At 34.3% G+C, this 25820-nt stretch overlaps 1 protein-coding gene across 2 annotated transcripts in view; it reads right to left on the bottom strand.

Annotated features, from left to right (window-relative positions):
- Positions 1-1673: 1673 nt before the first annotated feature.
- LOC149775553 (carboxypeptidase D-like) overlaps positions 1674-25820 on the bottom strand; it is a 128921-nt gene continuing 104774 nt past the window's right edge. For both annotated transcript variants that reach the window (XM_089943232.1, XM_089943233.1), the window contains exons 25-26: positions 22008-22122; positions 1674-10312 (exon numbers count right to left, since the gene is read on the bottom strand). In XM_089943232.1, the coding sequence (XP_089799358.1) occupies positions 10068-10312; positions 22008-22122 (360 nt within the window). In that variant the 3' untranslated portion in view covers positions 1674-10067. The remainder of the gene's footprint in view (positions 10313-22007; positions 22123-25820) is intronic.

Here is a 25820-nt window from a genome sequence, read left to right as displayed (position 1 = left end):
TAAGAAGGTTTCTGGAGAAAAACCAACATCAACACCTTCTGTTCAAGCAGAATTTTGATAGCAAGATATTTAGTATGGATGCTATTGTGGCCATATTGGACATTAAATTGGAACCATTTTGAATTAAGAATTTGTGTGTGTGTGTGTATTTCATTACATGCTATTGTAATGTAACACTGTATGCTGGACTTTACTTTGTCCAAAATTGAGTTAATTTCTGCTTGACCTGAATGACTTTTTATTTCATTACATAGCTAAATTATTCTCTCTGTGTATGGACTCAATCACATGATTATTATTAATAGAAGTAAATATGTTTATTTGGATCAAAGTTTTGGAATTTCCTAAGTGTAATCTAGGTTATGGTTTTGATTTTGTAAACAACAGGATCACTGTAGAAAGTTATTTCTGTCAGGTTTTTTTTTTTTTTTTTTAGAAAATGGTTAATTGTGCCCTAAGATCATGTATACAAATATATAATCTTGTAATTGTGAGGACTTGGTCATTTGTGCTTTAACATCTAGCACTTTCAAGTTGTATTATGTTGTGTCCAGATGCGATGAATATTATTTCTTCAAATTATTGAATTGAAGTGATTACTGTCTCTGGAAATACAAAAGTACTCCGATAAAATTCTTGGATAAAGACAAAAGACTGCTGACACATCAACTCTATCAGCTATAACAGACATGTCGTTGCCTTCAGTTTCTGAATTTCTTTGGGACTTGTACTGAGTTTTATTCAGGATTTTAAATTACCAGAACTTGTGTCTGTAATTCTTAGATTATTTTGGGATTTAATTCGAAATAGCATAAGTTCGTTTTCCTCATTTTCACTTAGTATTCTAGGGAAATAAATTATTTGTTAAATTTTACAAAGTATTATTGTCTTTCACTCTTTTCTTTTACTTATTTTAAGAGCATAGACTCGTTACACCTGCTAGACATCATAAGAAGTCTTTCAGTAAAACCCCAACCATTCAGAAGGAATAGCTATAACAAGAAATTCAAGAAAGTTGTCAAGGTGGCCATGTTTAGGCCCTAGTGGACATTATAAGAACTCTTTTAATGAAAATCGGATCTTAATATGATCATCGATGTAGGACGAATAGTGATAACAAGATTTTCAGGATGATATAGCTGCCATGATGGTACCATCATATTGGCACCATTTTAATTAGGACCATCATAATGGCCATATTGGACAACAGATTGGCACCATTTTCATTTAGGACCATCTATATACCGTGTTTCTAGTGGAAACCACATGTTGATACAACTGTTCTTTCAAGGAGTTTTGATAAGATTTGTAAGAGGGCTGCCATATCAGCCATACTGGATGGCAGATCAGTACCATTTTCATTCAGGTGCAACCAGACTGTAAGAAATCTTGGGTGAAAACCAGATGCTGATATGACCATCCATTCAGAAAGAGTAGTGATATCATTTTCAAGATGGCCACAGTGGTGGCTAGTATGTCTGAGCAACTTTATTTTTGTTTATGACTAACATAACTATGGGATAAATGAGTGTGTAAAGTTCCAAGCAATCTTCCAAGTAGTTTAGTAGTAGTGATAACTCGGCTGGGCCAGCAGATGGATGAATGATGGACAACAAACCATCCCATAAAGTCTTCTGGTCACTAACCAGTAGTGCTAAAAAATAACAGATGACCATGTTAGACAGTTTTAATAGTAAATTAATGGGCATCCCCTCAACCGGATACAGAAGACAGCAAATTATGAATGATTTACTCACACATCTCTGTACAAAAATTATCAGAATATTAAATTGTTGACAACAATTTACACGCTGTTGTTGACAGTTATATCTTTTCAAAAGAGCTGTAGAGTAATTTATGAACAAATTAAGCTGAAGGCAAAAAAATGCAAAACACATACTCACATGAATTATCAATGACCATTTGATTCCCATCAATGACCATTAATTTCCCATCAATGACCATTTATTTCCCTCCATTAAATTGTAATACACTGATTGACTTAATATCAAATTTTCTTGTATATAAATTAGATCCAACTGAAAGCATTGTACACCCAAATCTGCACTTGTCTTACATGCTGGCAGATCAGGGTCTATGTTGCTTGTTTGAAGGATTAGTATACCACTAAGACGGAGGTCCAATAATTAGCTGTTGCCATCAAGCCTATAGCTGATGGACTGGTCAACCAATTTTGTTGTATTTTGAAACCGTTTAAAACAAGAATCAAACTGAGAAATGATTCTCAGCTATATTCCAACTAGTTAGCATGAACTCAGGAAGTAGAGATAACACAAGGAATCCTACTATGAGATCTGACCACTTTTCACCATAGCAAGGTATTACTGATTCATTAAGAAAACAAGATACTCTGAAATAATGCAATTGCAAAAAGAAGTCATCCAAAGTGTTGATAATATACTGGTAAGCTTATCAAACTAGATTGGTGCATTTAAAATATGCATGCACCCACAGCATACCAAAAGGTGTAAGTCCAAAAAGTTAAAGAACCTCTATAATATGTGAAAATCTGCAACAGCATGAAATAGGTAGGTCATTGAAATATGAATACAAGTACGCATACCAAATTTCATTGTTGAAACTGTGCTAACAAGGCCTTTATTAAAAACTCTTAGTATACAAAAGTATGATACAGGTGTTTTCTGAACCAACTGCCTCATCTGTATCCATGTTTGTAAGAACTAACTGCCTTATCTGCATCCATGCATTTATGCATCATTACTGCATCTGACATGTAAAATGTTCCCCTATTTTCTTCAAAAAGCTACATGTCAATGTTTAATCAAATCTGCCCTGAAATTACACTGGATATAACAAGAAACTGCTGAAAAATGAGTGACATGTGACACACAAAGCATTATACATGATGAAAACATCATAGGTACCATGGTCTGCAGTCAGGACATGATGGCCACAAATTAAAGAAAATGCCAAAAACAATCGTATTATCGAAAAATATTCAATATTGGATTACTGTTGTAGAAACTGACTGGGGATAAACTGTCAATTCTTACTGACTGAAGTCTAAAAATTAGTTACTTGAATTATCAATAGTTTACTTCAACATATAATTCAAGTATCTTTCAAAGGGTTAAAGAAAACAAGATGATAATTATAAAAACAAAAGATACCTGAAAAATGTATCCAGACTGATAATAGTAATGAAACATTAACCTTGACATGATGAAATGATTTTCTGCCTACTTGTCTATATATATATATATATATATATATATATATATATATATATATATATATATATACACACACACATATATATAGATATATAGTCTCTAATAATAATATTTTGACATAAAACTATCCACACCTTTACCATAATGACATAAAGGACTTTACAATTCATGTTCATTAAAATATACAGAATGTTTTTTAAAGGCCTTTTTAACTTCTATATTACAAAACACCTATCAATGAAGACGATTTGGTTGTCTTCCCTTGAGTATCCTATATTCATGGCATATTGTTTTATTCAACTGGTTTCATATATTTCATATCTGATTAACAATCATGTAAGATTACTGTACAGATGATTCCCAACAAGGTCACTAGCTGATGATCTTGTGTCCATTTTACTTGGACGATGGGCAACTGGGCAGTTTCTCCTATATGCGACCACCAAAACTGGTAATTTTAAACAAAACACACAGAAACAAAATTAACTTACAAATTTCAAATATAGATACCAACAGAAAACCTGATTTGCATTCTGCATATATGTGTGTATGTTTTGTACAGTTTTTTGAGATCCAATGAATTTATTTCAGCTTCCAAAAATCATATCAACTCAACAGTAAATCTGCCTGCATACCACATATATCGCTGCTGATGACAGGATCTATCTATACAATGCCAAACTATTTGGTAACAATCAATTGGCTATACTTTTTTTTGTCATTCACTGACAGTGACTGAATACAGCAGAAACTGTTGTGGGAGACAGAATTCTGCCAACAAGACAGTGTCATTCTAAACATGTGGTCTCACTGGAGGTCAATTCTCCATGCAGCACAATGTTTCATGCATTGAGTATCTGGTCTCGAGGGTCGGTGGTTCTTTTCGGGGTTTTCCCGGGTTCTTCCTCCACCATTAATACTGGCTGCCATGTATAGCCTATCGTGTGCTGAAAAATGGCGTTAAACCCTACAACAACAACAACAACAGTATCTGGTCTCTCAAGACTTGTAGCCTTTCATAACAATGATTTTTCAAGGCAGGTTTACCTGTATTAATACTGCAGATTGCTGGATGCGAAGCTGGATTAAAAATTCATATTATTGGTTTACAGGTAACTGATGCCCTCTTTAGTAGTAATTATAATAACCAAACTTCAAAAGTTGCAGCATTTTTCAAAATGAATCTCTTTCATTTAGGCATTATGGGATTGAAAGAACATACAACAACTTACCTCCAAAACTGAAGAGCTTGAACACATACAAGAACTTACCTCCAAAACTGAAGAGCCTGATAACATGCAAGAACTATTTACCTCCAAAGCTTAAAAGTTTGACAAAAGAAGTGCTTCAATGCACTTGGACAATTCTACATTTGATAAAAACACACTGTAACACATTTTTATGAAGAATTTTTACTTAGTTCAAATTTCAATGAAGACACATATGCCACTTCATCTATAAATCACACCCCTGATAACCCACAAAAATGCTTCTAACACAGGGTCAAACCCATTTTGTTATACTTGAAAATATACCCAACAATGGACCTTATTTGTTGAATGTGACGAATAAAACCTTGATCTATCATTCATTTGATCACTGAAAATGGTTGTTAGTACCAGGAATTGAAATCAACATCAAGAAATTCTCAACTTTTAAAAATAAGTCCTACATTTTGTTCAATTTTCTTTCCAAACAACATTCTTAGTACAATGCAAATAACAATATTTGATTAAAATGCATGCAAATTCCAACTATGCACAAGTTCGCTGTCATGGTCATGTGTCCGGAGAGCTCATTTCAACCAATCAATTAACAATTATAAATATTATTATATAAGTAATATAATTAAACTATCTTAAATGTCATCAAAAGATGACGTGGCAATCAAGCAAATCGTAAAATAAAAAGCTTTGTTTCACAGATATGGTTCATTATGGAGAAAGGAGTTTCAGAGCTTTTACTAAACATAAAATTCCTGACCTGATGCTCAAAGATCAAGGAAAAGAAGTTTCACTATTACTTACAATTAAATCCCTGTATCAATATGTTACTAAAGAACAATAAAATAAAAACTAAAAACAAGTTTTGATGTTGACAGTTCTTTCACAAAATAAATGTCCTTAGTTTTGTAAACAAGTAATCTTGTTTTGTTTTGAATCAACAAAAGCAAAAAGCAATGATGTAATGTTTTGGTGCAAATATGAGTCAATAGAAACCTCTTTAACAATGTTGTTAACAATCTTTCACAGACCTGGTATCTTGAAAATAAAGGTAATTTATAAAATAAACAAACAATTTCAGTAGAAAAAGCCCCTTACTGACAATTATTCCCAATGCAATTCAATCATTACATGGCAAAGTTACTCCCAATCCCCCCACCATATTTTTCTTGAAGCCCATTGGGTATAACTGACTTCTAATTCCTTAAGTCAATGGTCCTTAACTAATGAAAAATAAAAACCAAGAGAGACAAATTGTGAAAAAGAGAAACAATCAGAATCCAAACTTCCAAAATTATTTACACCAAGTCCGATTGTCAATATGAAATGTAAGAGTTGAAACTGTTTATCTTAGAAATCATCTGCAGTAAAGAAATGCAAATTTCCATTTATAAAACACTTAAAACTGACTGACTGGTTAATACACCTGCTACAAAATAGTACAATACTGCAAGAATGACTGATGAAAATATGTCGTTATTTCTTAAGGATTAATAGTTCTTCAAAAATAAGGAATCCCCTTCCTCCAATCAACCATTCTTAACTATAACACAAAGTACACATTTGTTTCTGTAAAATGTCTCTGAAATCTGTAGATTAAGAAAATACAAATGCAGTATCATAAACTAAGGTCACTATCTTTTTAGTCATTGACTAATCATTATAAATTTAATTTGAAAAAATGTGCTAACCACCTGAAATGTAATTTAACCCAAATAAAGCCAATTACTTCTACAGTAATAAGCTAGACATCTGCAGTGGATAAACAACTAATCTGCAAAAATTAAATGATCTGCAATTTTATCGGCAGTTCATATACAATGTATCTTTATTATCACTGGATTGTCATTGGATCTCATTGTAAATACATTAAAACTAATGCATGTACAAAGGCACATGTTTCTGTTAGTTTCCACCCAACTCCCCAGTTCACTAACTTGAGGTAATATACAGGTAATATAACCAGGTCAGTGTTGATTGATGATGCCTCAGATGCTGTTCCCAGTTACTCCCCTTGCTACCACAATGCAACCTTCCCCAATCCTCCATGGAGTGGTCTATGCTGGAAAATATTGAGCTCACCAAGCTTCAGAAATTTTCTGATAATAAGGTGAATTGATTGCCAAAATTACTTATATTTTCTCATTCATCATGCACATTGAACTGCCAATGGCATAAATTCATACCTTGTGGCAAGTCAGAACCTACAGTGTTTGTTTGGCCCTTTCAACAAGATGTATCATGTGGCTCATTGAGATTTCCCTGATCATAAGCCTGGTACAATAACTCAATAATTGCTGTTACCATGTACTTCTGTCAAACTTTGTGGAAGAGAAATTACAAAGTTATTTGAAAATTTATCAAGACGATTTTAGCTGCTATGCAAGTCTACATTCTAATGTAAACTTCAAAGGACCTATCTAATACCATTTTCTAAGCAGACAAAGATCCAGGAAGCATGTCTCTTTTGTCTGATGTAAGATACAAAATATGACATCATCACATCATCATTCTGAATTACTAATTACTTTCTTTACCAATCAAATCAATTTTGAAATTTTGGGAAAGCCTCATTCTGGTGTTACAAGGAAAACTTTTTTCTTCTTTTTTCTAGACCCTCGAATGGTAAAGATCTCTTCAAGCCATATGAGAGAGGTGGCTAAATGAGATTAGTGAACAGAAGATACTGTTCAGGTACATTTTGGGATGACAAAATCTGGCCTATTCTGTGTGAAATGCATACAATCCTATATAAATGAAATGTATACAGTCCCTACATAAATGAAATGCATACAGTCCTATATAAATGAAATACATACAGTCCTTATGTAAGTGAAATGTATACAGTTCTAGTATATATGAAATGCATACAATCCTCATATAAATACAGTACAAATGAAATACATACAGTCCCAAAATAAATCGATGTAACCAATCTTAAGATATGATCATGTGATGTATTACACTCTGTTCTGGAGTAAATGAGCTTTTATTTAAATATAACAATTTATCACTAATTAGCCTCACAATCTTGCTTTAGGTAAATATAACAATTTATCACTAATTAGCCTCACAATCTTGCTTGAAGTTGGCAGCTAAATGCCAACAAACCCCAACTCAAAACAAGACTGCATATCTTATAATATTATATGCACTGTATACATTTATGTAAAATGTTTGTTAACTATGAAATCATTTATTACCACTGTAGTCTGTCTTCAATAAAGCATCATTCTTTTGCATTCTTTTTCTTCCTATTTTCTTAGTTGAAAATATTTATGGTGAATTTAATGGATGAAGTTAATGGACATTACTGACAATTTTTTGCTATAAAAATAAGTTTCTTTAAAAAAAATGTTTTTAAATGTCAGCATAAAAAAGGTAATCAGTGGTCCCTACACTGTTTGAAAAATGGCTGATGGCCCCCTGAGGTGGTCGAAATTGTTGAAAGAAGTTGTAAGCATGTACTGCCATAACAAATAACTCAAGATCTTAATAAACACTTCAAAAAGCAAATAACATTTTACAGGTTTCCCTGGGTAGTATTAATTCATGTCTTTTAGGTAACAAATTTTGTGCTTTTGCAAAGATATGAATTTTTGTTGGAACTTGAATCTGTGGAGTGGGGATGGTTTTAAAAAATGCAGATGATAACTTTTCTAGGTCTTTACAATCATGGTTTGTAGCAAACAACAAATTCCACAAAATCTGGAACCCTATGAAAAATTTACAGTAATTATTCCCTCCCCCCCCCCGGACAAATATTTGCCCCCAAAAATGAAAAAGATCAAAGTATTGAGACTACTGATGCCTTGGAGTCATATTCATTTACATAACAACAGAAAGAACTCCACAATCATGTTACTATTCATGCTTATTTTAAAATAATCTAAATAATATTTTCTACATTTTCTTTTCTTTATACATCAAATATGAATATAAATTACCATCTGAAACCTGATTTGAGGAAATCCTGATTAAGTGATTTTACTGTTTAAAATATTTTGTTTCAAGTAACAGAGAGAAATTGTCAAGGGATACAATTATAATCAGGTACAATCACTTGTCTAGTTTGAGTTGCCTCCCTTAACCTGTGAAACCTTATTAATGCATACTATAATTGCAAAGCATGAATGGTCTGCATACCACAAATCTCTCCAAGCCAAAAGTATTATTACAGAGTTTTAAAACAGACTTTTTCAAACCATACATAACAACCTTGTACAACAAAGGTTCTTTATCCACTCGCTATAGAAAAAATAGTATATTTTGGCTAATCGACTAATGCAAGAGGATGAGCAGAAAATACACTTTAATGCATTTTTTTATGACCCTGCTAAAAATATGGTAAAACTTTGAAACTTGGAATGGTTTTATCACCTGAATAACAACCGCTTCAACCTGATTTACAGCTTAATCGAACCTGAGAAGTGCAGATAATTTCTTCTTTGCAGTGATGGAAAAACATCTTTGATAAAATCTAGAAAATGAGAAAAAAGCCCAGTCTTATAGACGTAAATGAATGTTAGATATATATGAGGAAACCACTTCAACTGGTCTGGAATTTAAGATAATGATGAAAACAATCATTTAAACCATATTATCCACTTGTAAAAATGTAAGACAACCAAGGAATTTCATTTCAACCTGACATGATATTGTATGGGAAAATGCAAGTCAGAATAATATATATATATATATATATATATATATATATATATATATAACAGATCTTTGCCATCAATGGCAAAAATTAAATAATCTCCCTACTGACTGTATATCCCAATAACATTCACATTCATGTAGCCAGGAAATATGACCACATTCTAAGTCATCATGTCAGTCTAAAATCATACCACTCTCAACTCCTGTAACAAACAAAAATGTATTAATTCCTACAGTTGAAACATAACATGTGAGATTACCAATTACATTTGTTTCCATCTCCTATGTTTCATTATAAAATCAAAGCATCCACAGAATAGATCATCACATTCCTACAACTTTATGACATAATCAGCCCATGTGAGAAAGCCATGTCAAATACATGTATCTCATGTGTCCACTCAGTGACATTATTGACATGTTCCTTGTACTTGTCATATCATTAAACCTCTCAAGTTTATCAAGTTTCTGAATACACAAAATACAAATTTTTTATGACCTCTAAGTAGAAATTTATGTCCTGCAATAAATCTTCTGTTGTAAATTAAACTTTTTATCAGGTGTTTAGTTAGACAAAATCTTTCAGAAAATGATCCTTCTTTATAATGCTACCAATAACTGGCTATGTTGCCACAGGTATTTGTTCTGATTAGAAATAACATAAAAAACTAATCTATCTTATGGATCGGTAGGGTACAGGGAAATCTCATGTTAAGGATCAGAATGTGTGTATGTGAACTCAATAAAATGTCATTCCTGCCTATAAAGTCTGACATATTCCAAATCACTTCAATCAATACAATATATATACCTTCATGCATAACTTGTGGATACAAAAAAAATAACTTTCATATGATTCCTTTTAAAACTACAAAAAATTTAAAAACATTTATATGACCTAGTCATGCTTTAAAGATAAATTTATACTATGTCTGTGTTCTGTGTTCCTCTTCTTCCACTGATACTATGTCTGAACATGTCGTCTGTCATTTAATGTGTGAGCCTCTTCTTCATCCGAACTATAGTCATGGTATTCTTTTCCATTAAGAAGTTTCTTCTTGGACCCCAGGTCTCCAAATAGCTCATCTTCATCATCCGAATTATTTGGATTAATTCGTCTGAATCCCACACTTGAGTATGCCTCAGATCTGGAGCTTTTCAGGCACAGGAACACTGTTATCACTATCACTATGGTAAGCACAATCACAGCTGAAAGATAACAATCTGAGTGCAAAATTTAAATGTCACATGAACATTTCTATCACTACCACTATAGTTAGCACAATCACAGCTGAAAGATAACAATCTGAGTGGAAAACTTAAATGTCACATGAACACTTCTATCACTATCGCTATGGTTAGCACAATCACAGCTGAAAGATAACAATCTGAGTGTAAAACTTAAATGTCACATGAACACTTCTATCACTATCGCTATGGTTAGCACAATCACAGCTGAAAGATAACAATCTAAGTGTAAGACTTATATTTTGCTTGTCTGTAAGAGTTTTTGGCATAAATTTAAAAAATGCAACTAGTTTTAGGTCTCTGTGGACTAAGGGTTATTGTTATGGTATTTCATTCTTATATGAAATATCATGTATTTTTTTGTACATGAAAAAATTAATACTTGATTTGTTTTTCTTCAAATGTAGGAGAATCACCATGTAAAATGATCACAATCATTTCTGGGAAGAGATCATACATGAATTCAAACATGAAACCATCATGGCAAGGATTCTGAAATTTTACAATAATATCAACCATATCTTGAAGTTTTGTGCAATCATAAAGTTTTATTTAATAATTTAACAACATGTATTTTATTCAGCAAATATGGTTAATAATTTGTTTTGAACAAAAAGAAATAAAATCTTGGATTAACATATATGAAGCAGAAATAGGGGTGTTTTAATTTTTATTGCTTTATGTACCAACAATTAGCCACACACAACAGCACCAAAAGGAAAGTTGGCTTATCTCTTTGATGGCTTCGCGTACTGTTTTGACAGCAACTACACATGATGAAATTGGCTTCTACTCTCTCTCAATTTTTATTCCACAAGAACAGTCCAATACTATTATTTCAGAAATCTGCTAACCAGCTATCACTGTTAGCCATCCATTGTAACAAAGACTATGAATCATACCATACATATATATCTCTATGCCACCTGAATCCATCAAAGAGACAAGCTGACTCTCCTGGCACTGTGCTGTTGTCAATCACTGATCAAAGACAACAGCGACAACAACTGCATGAAAAGATCATCTTCTTCTGATAAACTTTAATGTTGAGATAGTCAACTTTCAAGACTTAAAACACCTTTTACACTTTTTTGTTACACAAATATGAGTCATATTTTTTCTGGTACAGAGACATATTTTAACAATTAAAGCCAGTATGTAGAGGGGAAATGGTATCTCTGTTAATAAAAGCAACAGCTAATAGTCAAAGCCTTGTTACAATTTTGGGGCTATGATTTATAGATCATCAAATAAAAAATGCCTGCACATGACCATGGCTTGATGGTGTTGTTCAACAATCACCACGCAATATGTTGACCAGTGAAAAATGTTGTCCATTCCCTTTAACAATGACCCCACTGTAGATTATGAATTATTCTTACAGTAGATATCCAAACAAACAAATGCCAAAATGTTGATCATTGGGTATTTGCAATGGATATCAGTACATGGAAATGGAAAGATTTACTGTGAAAAGGATGACTTTCCTTCCAGACACGAAAAGCCATGATTATAGCCTTCATTTCAAAAGACTCATAAGATGAATTAATTCCTTTGGATTCCACATGCCACTAACTACTGCAGCGTGGCAACAAACTGGCATCTATAAACACCATAATTTCGAGCTGGGGCTTTGCCAATCTGTGCTGCACCAATTACACTGGAATACTACTACTTTGGTAATGATTCTGGCTTCCTGACTTTGTGATCAAGTCGACAAGAAAAGGAGTGCCACTTATCCAGCAATGCTATCTGCAAAAGGAACCATGATAGGCTAAGTTGAGCAGGATCAAATCTGCTTTTGCACTGATCAAGTTGCGGAACTCTTTCACTGTAATCAACACCTTGTTGGAAAAGGACTCTGTGAGTTCAATAATCCATAACATACATATGTAAGGAGACAGAAGATGCTACAATTGGCAATAAACTCCAAATGGACAAAACACTGTAATTGGTCAAGATCTGACTTATCCCAGTTCACAAAAGGCCAATGTATCCTCAAAGGGAAAAGTATTGTCCCTGCCTTTTACCAGAATAGAACTTACCTTGTGTTTTGGAGGATGCTGTCCAGATATGCCATTCATTGTTGATGAAGTTCATGATAATAGAGTAACAATAGAGTTGATGAAGTTGACGATAATAGAGTAACAATGCAGTTGATGAAGTTGACGATAATGCGTGTGTGCGTGTGCTTTGGATATGTAACATAGCTTTAACAATTTTTCAGTCATATCAATAAGCTACAGTGATGTCCAGCACTGGGGCATTATGCTGCAGACATGTAGCATGATGTCCCACCCAGCCACATTATCCTGACACCAGGCCGACCAAGTCCTAACACTAACCTCTCAATGCTGAGCACCAAATGAGGCAACTGTAAGTGCCATTTTTTATAAGTCTTTGGTATGACTCAGTTGGGGATCGAACCCATGACCTCCCCCATCTGTGGCAGATGCTCTAACCACTAGGCAACCAGAGCGGTCAAGCTAACGATAAACAATGCAGTTGATGAATTGATGATAACAGAGTAACAATGCAGTTCATGAATTGATGATAATAGAGTAACATTGTAGATGAAGTTGATGATAACAGTAACAATGCAATTCATGAATTGATAATAGAGTAACAATGTAGTTGTAGTTGACGATAACAGTAACAATGCAGTTCATGAAGTTGATGATAATAGAGTAACATTGTAGTTGGTGAAGTTGACGATAACAATAACAATGTAGTTCATGAAGTTGATGATAACAGTAACAGTGCAGTTCATGAAGTTGATGATAGAGTAACAATGTAGTTGATAATTTGTGTGCATGTCCAACAGGTTTTTGTTGAGATCATATAAGAGCACACAAAACTGAAGGAAAAGTGAGGCATTCAGCTGTGTTAATAGAAATGTGAAAATATGCATGTGTCAAATCCACATGGATTGCAAATTTGGGTGGAAAGACTCAATAATCATTCTGTTCCATCACGAACAACAGGATTGCAAAGCATTTGCTGAGCTGAAAATGGTTGATGATTAATCTGAGCTTTCCATTGACCCTTACAATGAGCTTGGAACAAAATTCAAGAGTTTTGTTTCAAATAATCTCCACTACTTGCTTAATGAGTAGCGGCTTAATCTACGTTGTTTTGCCTTTCTCCAAATCAGATCAAATGTCCATCATGAAAAAGATGAAAGGGTAAGTGGCTGAATAAATGGGATTTTGAAACCCCTCTCAAACAACTTGAAACATCCATCTGTTCAGCAAAAGAAAAGAATTTCATCCAATGCTGATGAAAATGAAAGATTCTGGCACAAAATGGAAGGTTATTTGCAGAAATTTGGGGTGATTAGTAATCAGTGGTTATTAAGAAACTTCAGGAAAGAGAAACCTTGTTTTTTATTCTCTTTATTAAACTGACTCCTGTACTGAGAAGCCTGTTTTAAAATATGATTCTGGCTGAAACTGTACTCACCCTCTTGTCTTTCTGCTGGCACATATCTCTCCTTTTTGGCTGATTTAAGATGTTAAGATATTCCAAAAAAGCTTTGAGGTCATATAAAAGACACTCTTGTCCACCCTGTAGAACAGCAGGTAATTTCATTCATTGCCATGATGTTCGTATCTGGTGTTGGAAGCTCCGTAGCAAATGCATCTCATTTTCTATACCAATGTGATGAAAAGGTCACTGGTAGTTGACTTTTGAAGAAAAACATGTTAAAATCCTCTAGATCACAATTAATTTGGTATATGGTATGAAATCTCTTTTATTTTTGCCAACTGTGGCAATAGGCACAAGGGGGGGGGATACCAATATTTTATAGGAATGGCTCGCAGTTGGTAGTGGGTGGTGGACATTTAAAATCCAGCAACACCCAGAATATTTGTTCAACAGACTCTTTGAAACTGAACTCTCTGTTCAAAGATCTGAGTTTGTGAGTCATCCTCAACAATGTCTGTGTCCCTGGCGACATATGTGAGGCATCAAGGGTATCTCCACATTCACTGTGTGAGTCATCCTCATCAATGTCTGTATCCCTTGCAAAATACATAAGGCATCATGGGTATCTCCACATTCACTGTGTGAGTCATCCTCATCAATGTCTGTATCCCTGGCAACATACATAAGGAATCATGGGTATCTCCACATTCACTGTGTGAGTCATCCTCATCAATGTCTGTATCCCTGGCAACATACATAAAGCATCATGGGTATCTCCACATTCACTGTGTGAGTCATCCTCATCAATGTCTGTATCCTTGGCAACATACATGAGGCATCATGGGTTATCTCCACATTCACTGTGTGAGTCATCCTCATCAATGTCTGTATCCCTGGCAACATATATAAGGCATCATGGGTATCTCCACATTCACTGTATGAGTCATCCTCATCAATGTCTGTATCCCTGGCAACATACATAAGGAATCATGGGCTATCTCCACATTCACTGTGTGAGTCATCCTCATCAATGTCTGTATCCCTGGCAACATACATAAGGCATCATGGGTATCTCCACATTCACTGTGTGTGTCATCCTCATCAATGTCTGTATCCTTGGCAACATATATAAGGCATCATGGGTATCTCCACATTCACTGTATGAGTCATCCTCATCAATGTCTGTATCCCTGGCAACATACAGAAGGAATCATGGGTTATCTCCACATTCACTGTGTGAGTCATCCTCATCAATGTCTGTATCCCTGGCAACATACATAAGGCATCATGGGTATCTCCACATTCACTGTGTGTGTCATCCTCATCAATGTCTGTATCCTTGGCAACATACATGAGGCATCATGGGTTATCTCCACATTCACTGTGTGAGTCATCAATGTCTGTATCCCTGGCAACATACATGAGGCATCATGGGTATCTCCACATTCACTGTGTGAGTCATCCTTATCAATGTCTGTATCCCTGGCAACATACATGAGGCATCATGGGTATCTCCACATTCACTGTGCGAGTCATCCTCATCAATGTCTGCATCCCTGGCAACATACATGAGGCATCATGGGTATCTCCACATTCACTGTGTGAGTCATCCTTATCAATGTCTGTATCCCTGGCAACATAAGTCAGGCATTACCTTCATCTCTAAATTATGCCCTAGTGGAAAAGTCATAAATAAATTATTTGCAAGTTGAAATAACTGAACAAATCTTTGCTGGTATGGTCAGCTGGCAAGTATGATGGTTGTCTAGCTGGATGAATAACTCAATCACTGACTGGACATTTGGCTCAGATGCTGTCTGGCTGTTGGCCAGATAGCTGGTTTCAGAATCACCCATTGATGCATTGGTCTGTCTGATCTCCATGTAATTCTACATACCATGGCACTAAGTTATATATTTAAGGTCACAGAGACAAATGGTATCGCCAACCAGCTGGCTGGACTGGGTGGCTGTATGGTCACTAGAAAAAAGGATATGGTCAACCAGCTGGCTTGACTTGGTGGCTGTATGGTCACTAGAAAAAGGATATGGTCAACCAACTGGCTTGACTGGGTGGCTGTATGGTCACTAGAAAAAGGATATGGTCAAGCAACTGGCTGGACTGGGTGGCTGCATGGTCACTAGAAAAAAGGATATGGTCAACCAGCTGGCTTGACTGGGTGGCTGTATGGTCACTAGAAAAAGGATATGGTCAACCAACTGGCTGGACTGGGTGGCTGTATGGTCACTAGAAAAAAGGATATAGTCAACCAGCTGGCTGGACTGGGTGACTGAAGATCTTTTAATAAAAAGAACATAAACCTGTATTTATAGGCCTGGTGGCCATCATGCTTGGACATGTGGTTAGACTTATGCCCACTGGGTTGCCTGAAAAATGGCGGGGAGGGGGACTTTTCCCATAAGGTTCACAGTATCTATGGATTGTGATAAACATATGGGCTGAATCTGTCCCAGATTTAGTATCTGCATCTTGGCCTCCTGCACCAGTCAACATATGTGTAGCTCTAGCAGAATCGGGGGAAAAGTTCTGGGATGGTAGCTGCATAGCCCCTTATTCCTCCATATCTGCTGATGGAATTGTCACCAGTGGCATCATATGCTTAATTCTGGAAGAAGAGGGGACCATCATAATGTCCCCCACTCTGCTCACAATATGATGCCATTTTGGGGTATAGGTTAAAATGTCACATTCTTCTGAATAAGACTTTAATCATTTGTTTTAGTTTTTAATGCTCTTTCATAATACTGGACCAGATATTTTGCAACCCTGGACTGCATGCACTGCATTTTGAGGATGAAACATGCTTCATGTCTGATCTTGCTCACCTTAAGCTTCTTGCATTTGCTGCATTTGTTCACCATGCTTAACAGAAATAACATGAATGAAAGAAAAGAAGAAAAAAAAATCAAGAAACTAACAGTCTAAAGTGTAGCCAAATTTACAATAACAACACTTGTTAATAAAACAAGAGGAAATATATATTGTTTCCAGGAACAACAACCAACAACATGTACTGATGATACTGTGCTGGATCACATGGATGCAATAAAAGTCTACATTGCATAAAAAAATTCATATAATTATTTATCAGAATTTAAAATTAATGTTTTACAACATGTACTAATAACAACACTAAAAAAATATACATTTGTTTGGTATTGAATTTATGAAGAATTTCCATGAATTTTTGTGATGTCTTGTGAAACTATCTTGATGGTACAAAGTGAGAGCTTAAAACTGTCACCACTGAGTGTTGGTCAGAAGTAGGTAATGGATAAGAGTTTCACCCCTTTGTCTAAATTGTACAAGTTTTTTAATAAAGGACTTGACATTTTATATTCTCAGCAATTTTTTTCAATTATAAAGGTTTTGATATTTTTTGTATCCTTATTTAACTGAGGACACTTTAAGCTTTATTACTCAAAAAGTTGGAGTCATTATAATTTTAGCTAAATCTGGAATGAGAGTAAGATTCCCACAGATAACACAAAAAAGTAGAGAGGTTACTAGTAGGGAAATGAGGCTATCCATAGAGAAATGAGTATATCCATAGAGGAATGATGCTATCCATTGGGGAATAATGCTATCCATAGGGAAATGAGGCTATCCATAGAGAAATGAGTATATCCATAGGGGAATGATGCTATCCATTGGGGAATGATGCTATCCATAGGGAAATGAGGCTATCCATAGAGAAATGAGTATATCCATATGGGAATGACGCTATCCATTGGGGAATGATGCTATCCATAGGGAAATGAGGCTACTAGTAGGAAAATGAGGCTATCCATACATAGGAAATGAGGCTATCCATAGCGAAATGAGGCTACTAGTAGGAAAATGAGGCTATCCATACATAGGAAATGGGGCTATCCATAGCGAAATGAGGCTACTAGTAGGAAAATGAGGCTATCCATACATAGGAAATGAGGCTATCCATAGCGAAATGAGGCTACTAGTAGGAAAATGAGGCTATCCATACATAGGAAATGAGGCCATCCATAGGGAAATGAGGTTATCCATACATAGGAAATAATAATAATAATAATAATAATAATAATAATAATAATAATGAGGACTTTGTATAGCGCCTAATCTTTAGAAGCTCTAAGCGCTTTACAACATTAGACAACACCTATAAGATAAAAAACATATAATAATATTATTACAAAAACAAACACCATGAAATTAGAAAAAACATTAAAAAATAAAAAACATGCTGAGAATATTTCAGGTAGGAAACATTATTAGGTCTTTAAGATGTCATTCACAGGGAAATTAGCTATCGATAGAGGAAGGAAAATAAAACGAAAAGGTCACTTTATTCTTATTAAACAGTAACAAGTAATATGACAAGTAATTACATGTCATTTGTGTTTTGTTGTCACAAATAAAGTTAACAATACGAAGGTAAACTGTCGAATAAAGATTCAATTAAAAAAAAACAAATTTGTAATTTGTAAAAGAACATACAATGGCTTCTGAACCCATTTGAATGTGTTAGCTATGGTACTAATGATATGGAAAAATGGGAACCAACCTGGAAATGAGTGAGCATAAATTAGAGTATATATGGGTTTGGCTGGCCAGGATTGGTTAATAATGTAAGTTATGTTTTAGGAAACATAATATTTTGAGAGCTTATCCTAGTTGTAAGTGAAAAAATAGAGACATTGTTGTAGTGATGGAATTTCAGTCCTTTAACAGTCTTGAATTTGGAACACTCATTACTAAAATTAGCACCTGACTCTTTGGTGTGGAACTGAAAGCAAATGTTTCAAACACATGCAGGTCCAGAAAATGCCACAGCTCATATCCTTTTCTCTACAAAGAAGCTGACATCCAGGTTTCTTCTTTACTGATAAATATAGGTTTGATCATGAGTACTCAAACATTTTAAGTTATTGAATTTTTAATATCATGGTGTTTGCATAAGTTTACTATGGGAACTGAACTAGTACCTTGAGTCCTAAAGACAGCCACAGCAATACACAGTGACTCTAAATATGCAAGTGCAATTAACTCTAAATGCAATCATATGGTCCTATTTGTGGATAACAAGCAAAATTAATACCTTTTGTAAACCACAGAGTGACATTTAGTGGGATATTAAACACGTATTCAGATATATCAACTGTTGCCAAGAAGGGGGGAGGGGGAACAATGTGTAGATTTGATTATGTTAGGTGGAGTGTTTTTCACTTTGGTTTATATCTAAGCAATACATCTATAACATTTATATAATTTACCATTTAAAGAGTAATTACAGTTAGCAATATGATGTTTCCTAGTTGTGTTTTGAAACTAATGCTTCAGATATGATCAATTAGGTCTCTTCCACCATGCTTAATGGTGATGACCTCTCATGACCTTGCATTCCTCTAATTTCTTTCAGTGAATGTTTTGAAAGTTCATATATTGCATTTTAATGGACTTATATCTACTTTACTTTAGTTTTAAATTATATGTCTTCTGGGTGGAATGTTAGGTCATTTTTGTCATTTAAATCTCTTTTGTTTGTATTAATACATGTACATGTAGATGGTCACCTTGACCTTTTACTCATTGATTACATAATATGACAAGGCTGGTAATATATTTCAGCATTAAATTGAAGAGTGATAAATGGTGATATTAAAAAAGATGAGTCTTATTAGACAGCCTTATTTTCATATTTTGTTTCTGATTTTCTTAAATAAAGCTCAAATATTTAAATGTTGCCTGAAATGCACCATTGCTCTTTAGATGAACATGAACTTGCAATATAATTTAATATTTGTTAATGTAATCTTTGACAAGCAGAACTATGCACATTGCTTACTTATGTACTGAACTACTATTTCTATGGCTGTCAAGAAAATCAAGGGTGGATATAGGACACATGGTACTAATGATATGGAAAAATGGGAACCAGCCTGGAAATGGGTGAGCATAAAATAGAGTATATATGGGTTTGGCTGACCAGGATTGGTTAATAATGTAAGTTATGTTTTAGGAAAAAGAATCTTTTGAGAGCTTATCTTAGTTGTAAGTGAAAAAATAGACATTGTTTTAGTGATGGAATTTCAGTCCTTTAACAGTCTTGAGTTTGGAACACTCATTACTAAAATTAGCACCTGACTCTTTGGTGTGAAATTGAAAGCACATGTTTCAAACACATGCAGGTCCAGAAAATGATGTGGCTCGTATCCTTTCCTCTACACAGAAGCTGACATCCAGGTTTCATGTATCCTGATAAATACAGGTTTAATCATGAGCACTCAAAAATTTTAAGTTACTGAATTTTTTATATCATGGTGTTTGCATAGGTTTACTATGGGAACTAAATTAGTACCTTGAGTCCTACAATGCGATGCTTTGTAACAATGTCTCACTTCATAACAGTGACAGACTTTCTAACAGTCACTCATTAATAATATTGTTTTAGAACTAAAACCTAGATATTTATGAATGGATTTGTCTGTAAATTTACTAAGTAATTCTAGTGAAGGCCAGATTTGTGAAAAAGGCCAGCAGATGGAATCAAACTGTAGGTGAGGTCCATAAATGGGATCAAATTAGTAAGGCAATCAGTGGGGAAATTAATATTTTAATTTGTTTATTATAAAGAAACATTTCAGTGTTTGACTAATGGTCTATGGTCTTCACTTTTCGCACATATTATTATTAAAAAATTTGCAATGGATTAAGAAAATCAACAATAACAAAATGGTTTTGAAACTCATTTGTAAATGTATCTGGTGCTTTCTGACAGTGATCCAATAAATAAAGGGCACTCATTAACAATACTGATTCATGTTTATGTGCTGTAAGGGCCATACTCCAACTGTTAGTGAACAGCAGTTGTAACTACAATGTGCTGTAAGGGCCATTCTCCAACTGTGAATGAACAGCAGTTTTAACTACAATGTGCTGCAAGGGCCACACTCCAACTGATAATGAACAGCAGTTGTAACTACAATGTGCTGCAAGGGCCATACTCCAACTGATAATGAACAGCAGTTGTAACTACAATGTGCTGCAAGGGCCACACTCCAACTGATAATGAACAGCAGTTGTAACTACAATGTGCTGTAAGGGCCATACTCCAACTGTTAATGAACAGCAGTTGTAAATACAATGTGCTCTAAGGGCCATACTCCAACTGTTAATGAACAGCAGTTGTAACTACAATGTGTTGTAAGGGCCATACTCCAACTGGTAATGAACAGCAGTTGTAACTACAATGTGCTGTAAGGGCAATACTCCAACTGTTAAGTTGTAACTACAATGTGCTGTAAGGGCCATACTCCAACTGTTAATGAACAGCAGTTGTAACTACAATGTGCTGTAAGGGCCATACTCCAACTGTTAATGAACAGCAGTTGTAACTACAACAAGAGATCACATGCATCACTTATGCTTTGCTGATAAAGTTAATGACAGAAGGATGAATCAAAGAATAAAGGTATATTATCAATTAAAAATTATCACTTAAAAAGCAATTATGCTTTAAAAATGATATAATCACTGGCTTTTCTATAAAATATGATTATTTCTTAATCTTCATTTCAGTACTTAATGCCTTTACACTTCTAATACAAGATTTGATCGAACAAGACATTGGTCATTTGTTGTATCTAAATTTTACATCAGTATTTTGTCAAAGTCATTTGAAATGTGAATTTCTCAAAGAAATTTCAAATGTTAACTTCTCAAAGCCATTTGAAATTTGAATTTCTCAAGATATCTAAAATGTGAACTTCTCATCTTGATTCGAATATAAAACATAAAAAATAACACAAAGATTAAATGACGTCTTATTAATATATGATTTTAACCTTTTCGTAATTAATTATGACCATGATGGTGCAATCACTGGCTTATACATTTATACATCTACTACATTTCTAGATTCTGCTATATCTTGATCAATGTATTAAACAAACCTCTGTTTTATGTACACATGAATAAAATGGATTAGTGGGTCATTTTCTGTCCATGACTATAACAGTAAATGTTTTTCAAACAAACTTAACAGTTTTTCAAACAATAATTAACTGGTCAAATTGTCAAAAATTCATTCATTAAATAATAAAGTCTTTTTAGTATATTCACCATTACTGTTTGTCAAAGTCGTGAAAATAAACTGATCTATGCCAATAGTTAAAAGTCTTGTCAGTATATTCAACTACACAGCAGTTAGGTGTCTCGTAAGCATACTTACCTATACCAATAATTAAAATAAGTTTAGAAAATTTCTCAGACTCCGACACTTCTTCAACTTCCTCTATCACAATTTCCATCTCTAAAGTCTCCTCACCCTCATGTATGTCAACATTCTACAAGAAATACAATTCAGGAAAAACTGAAAGACACATATATAAATAAGTATACTTTGACAGCCTTCTTGACATATGAACTATGTAAAAAAATGGTAAGAAAACAAGGCTGTCTTCAATAAGAATAAGGCTGTCTTCAATATGAAAAAATTGTCCTGATGGTCTTACTGACACAAGCTTTAAATAAAATGGGTTAAAAAAAGGTTCTCTTAATGGTCTTCTGGACACAAGCTTTATATTAAATGGGTAAAAGAACAAGGCTGTCTTGATGATCTTCTGGATAAAAGCTTCATATAAAATGGATAGAAACAAGGCTGTCTTGATGGTCTTCTGGATAAAAGCTTCATATAAAATGGATAAAAAACCAAGGTTGTCTTGATGGTCTTCTGGACACAAGCTTAATATAAAATGGGTAGGACATCTTGATGGTCTTCTGGACACAAGCTTCATATAAAATAGATAAAAACAAGGCTGTCTTGATGGTCTTCTGGACACAAGAGTTATATAAAACGGGTAAAAACCAAGGCTGTCTTGATGGTCTTCTGGACACAAGATTCATATAAAATGGGTAGGACATCTTGATGGTCTCCTTGACACAAGCTTAATATAAAATAGATAAAAACAAGGCTGTCTTGATGGTCTTCTGAACACAAGTTTTATATTACATAAAACAGGTAAAAAACAAGGCTGTCTTGATGGTCTTCTTGACACAAGAGCTTTGTATTAAAAAGGCAAAAACAACAAGACTACAGTCAACCTTTAATTATTATAAGATAAATGATATCCATAGTCAACCTTGCACAGTAAGCAGACAATGTATAATCCTACTACCTACCTTGCACAGTAATCAATGTATGATCCTACCACTTACACTGTATAGTAAACAATGTATAATTCTACTGTCTACCTTGCATAGTAAGCAATGTATAATCCTACTGCTTACCTTGCATAGTAAGCAGACAATGTATAATCCTACTGTCTACCTTGCATAGTAAGCAGACAATGATTGATCCTACTGCCTACCTTGCATAGTAAGCAGGCAATGTATAATCCTACTGCCTACCTTGCATAGTAAGCAGGCAATGTATGATCCTACAGCCTACCTTGCATAGTGAGCATAGTGTATAATATCCCTACGTAGCCAGTGTTATATTGGACATAAATGTTACATTTGTTGCATGTATTGTCTTGCTTATATATGTTTAGTGTATAGCCTGCCAGACTGCATTACTATGTGCAGTAGAATGTATTTGTAGCGGTCGTCTCAAAACAACCTGAAGCATGCATATGTAATTAGATCAGCGGAATGAGTGAAAGAATAAGTGTTCTCCATAATAGCATGTGTATTGCATTTTGGCACAGATTACCAACCCTGCCCCATTTTCTTTTTCTCAGTGCAGTCTATCAGAAGTCTCCACAGACAGCAGTTGTGAAATTCTCTTAAGTATGCAGTTATACTTATAGCATATAAATCTATATCTACATACTAGATATTTCTTTTACAAGAAATATAAGCTAGTAATTACAATGAAGTCTAAGTTCTGGTAGGGTTGAAGACAAGTTATAATTATGGATGATATGTGTATGACATGAATTGTGTGAAGTATGCATTGTCTCTATTGTAATTCTTGTTTGTATCTGTACTTGAATGTTTGTTTAATATCTTGTAGGTTTAACTGCTACCTACCCAACATTTATATTAACTAGTGAATGAATCATTATTATTCAATTACCCAGTCTACCTTGCATAGTAAGCGTCATTGTTGTATGATGTCATAACTGACTCCTTTACACTGTAAGAATACAATCCCTGATACTAATGTCTACATTGCATAGTAAGCATCATTGTTGTATGATGTCATAACTGACTCCTTTACACTGTAAGAATACAATCCCTGATACTAATGTCTACCTTGCATAGTAAGCATCATTGTTGTATGATGTCATAACTGACTTCTTTACACTGTAAGTATACAATACCTGATCCTAATGTCTACCTTGCATGGTAAGCACAGTGTCTGATATACCTATTGTTTGCCAAAAAAGGAGGAAATCAATATTCTACACACAACTTGAATTGAACAACAATAACTATGTGTGTGTTTGATTTGGATTTTTAAGCCCTAACATGTTTTTAGTCATATTGTTACAATGACTGTAGTGTGGTAGATTACAGTTATGTCTAGTACTTGGGCATCATGCTGCAGACATGTAGCATGATGTCTCACCCAGTCACACCAGGCTGACCAGTCTTAACACTAACCTCTTAACGCTGAGTGCCAAACAAGGCAGCTGCTGGCACCATATGTTTTATTAGTCTTTGATATGACTTGACTGGGGTTCAAACACAACAACCTCCCCATCCAAGGCAGACACACTATCCACTCAGGATACTGGAGTGGTCAACAACAATAACTAACATTCATTATGACTGATAGCTTTATTTATTGACAGATTTCTTAATTTTCCTGGTTTTAAGTAAGACAGAACCCCAAATCACCATAGTTATTCTTCCTGATTTTAAGTAAAGCAGGAGGCTGACCCAAGATCATCTTGCCTTATTTTTCTTGATTTTAAGCAAGAGAGTATCTAAAATCACCTTGCCTTATTTTTACAGATTTTTAGTAAGAAAGGGCCTACAATCACCTTGCCTTTTTCTACCAGATTTAAAGCAATACATGGTTAAAAACACTTAGCCTTAATTTTCCCCGGATTTTATTAAGACAGGTAATGTAAAGTCACCTTGCATTTTTTCCTGATTTTCAGTAAGGCAGGACAGTGACCAAAAATCATATTGCCTTATTTTTCCCTGATTTTAAGCAAGACAAGACCTAAAATCACCGTGCCTTATTATTTTCGATTTTAAGCAGGACATGACCTAAAACCACCTTGCCTTATTTTTTCCAATTTTAGGCAAGACAAGACTGAAAAATCACCTTGCCTTATTTTTTCCATTTTAAACAAGACCTAAAATCACCTTGCCTTATTTTTTCCCGATTTTAAGCAAAACAAGACCTAAAATCATCTTGCCTTATTTTTATATATAAAGTAAATCATTTGTTAATAAGTGTTTCCAAGCTTGGTGTAAGTGTAAGCATAAGCCTTCGATCATCTTGCATGGCTAGATCACGTGACTAACAATCATCTATAAACAGAAACCAGCAAACTCCAAACCAAGCTGGTTTCCCCCAACCCAACAAATAAGTGGTTATTAATTTGTTTTAAACAAAAGTTAATAAAAGCATAAACTGTATTTAAAAATCCAAAGCACCCGTTATTTTTTTTAATGAATTTACTTTGTCTTACTTTAATCTAGAAAACTTTAAAACTGACCATAGTTTAGGCTGTGGATGGACATCAAAAAACTTTAAAATGGACCATAGTTTAGGCTGTGGATAGACATCAGGAAACTTTAAAACGGACCATAGTTTAGGCTGTGGATACACATCAGAAAACTTTAAAATGGACCATAATTTAGGCTGTGGATGGACATCAGAAACCTTTAAAACGGACCATAATTTAGGCTGTGGATGGACCTACATTTTCAGACAATAGTACTGTTATGTATATTTAATTTGTATTGTTTGTTAGTTTTTTATATATTTTTTTATGTTTAATGATAAGCTGTTGATTATGTAAAATTGTATTTTTGTAGCTGATTTTGTCCAAAATCAGTGAGTTATGTAAACAACATTGTT

The sequence above is a fragment of the Sinohyriopsis cumingii genome, chromosome 19 (genome assembly GCF_028554795.1).
Source record: "Sinohyriopsis cumingii isolate HCF-2022 chromosome 19, ASM2855479v2, whole genome shotgun sequence".
NCBI classification, from domain to species: Eukaryota; Metazoa; Mollusca; class Bivalvia; order Unionida; family Unionidae; genus Sinohyriopsis; species Sinohyriopsis cumingii.
Note: the sequence above shows the minus strand (reverse complement) of the source record. Positions and strands in the feature narration are given on the sequence as shown.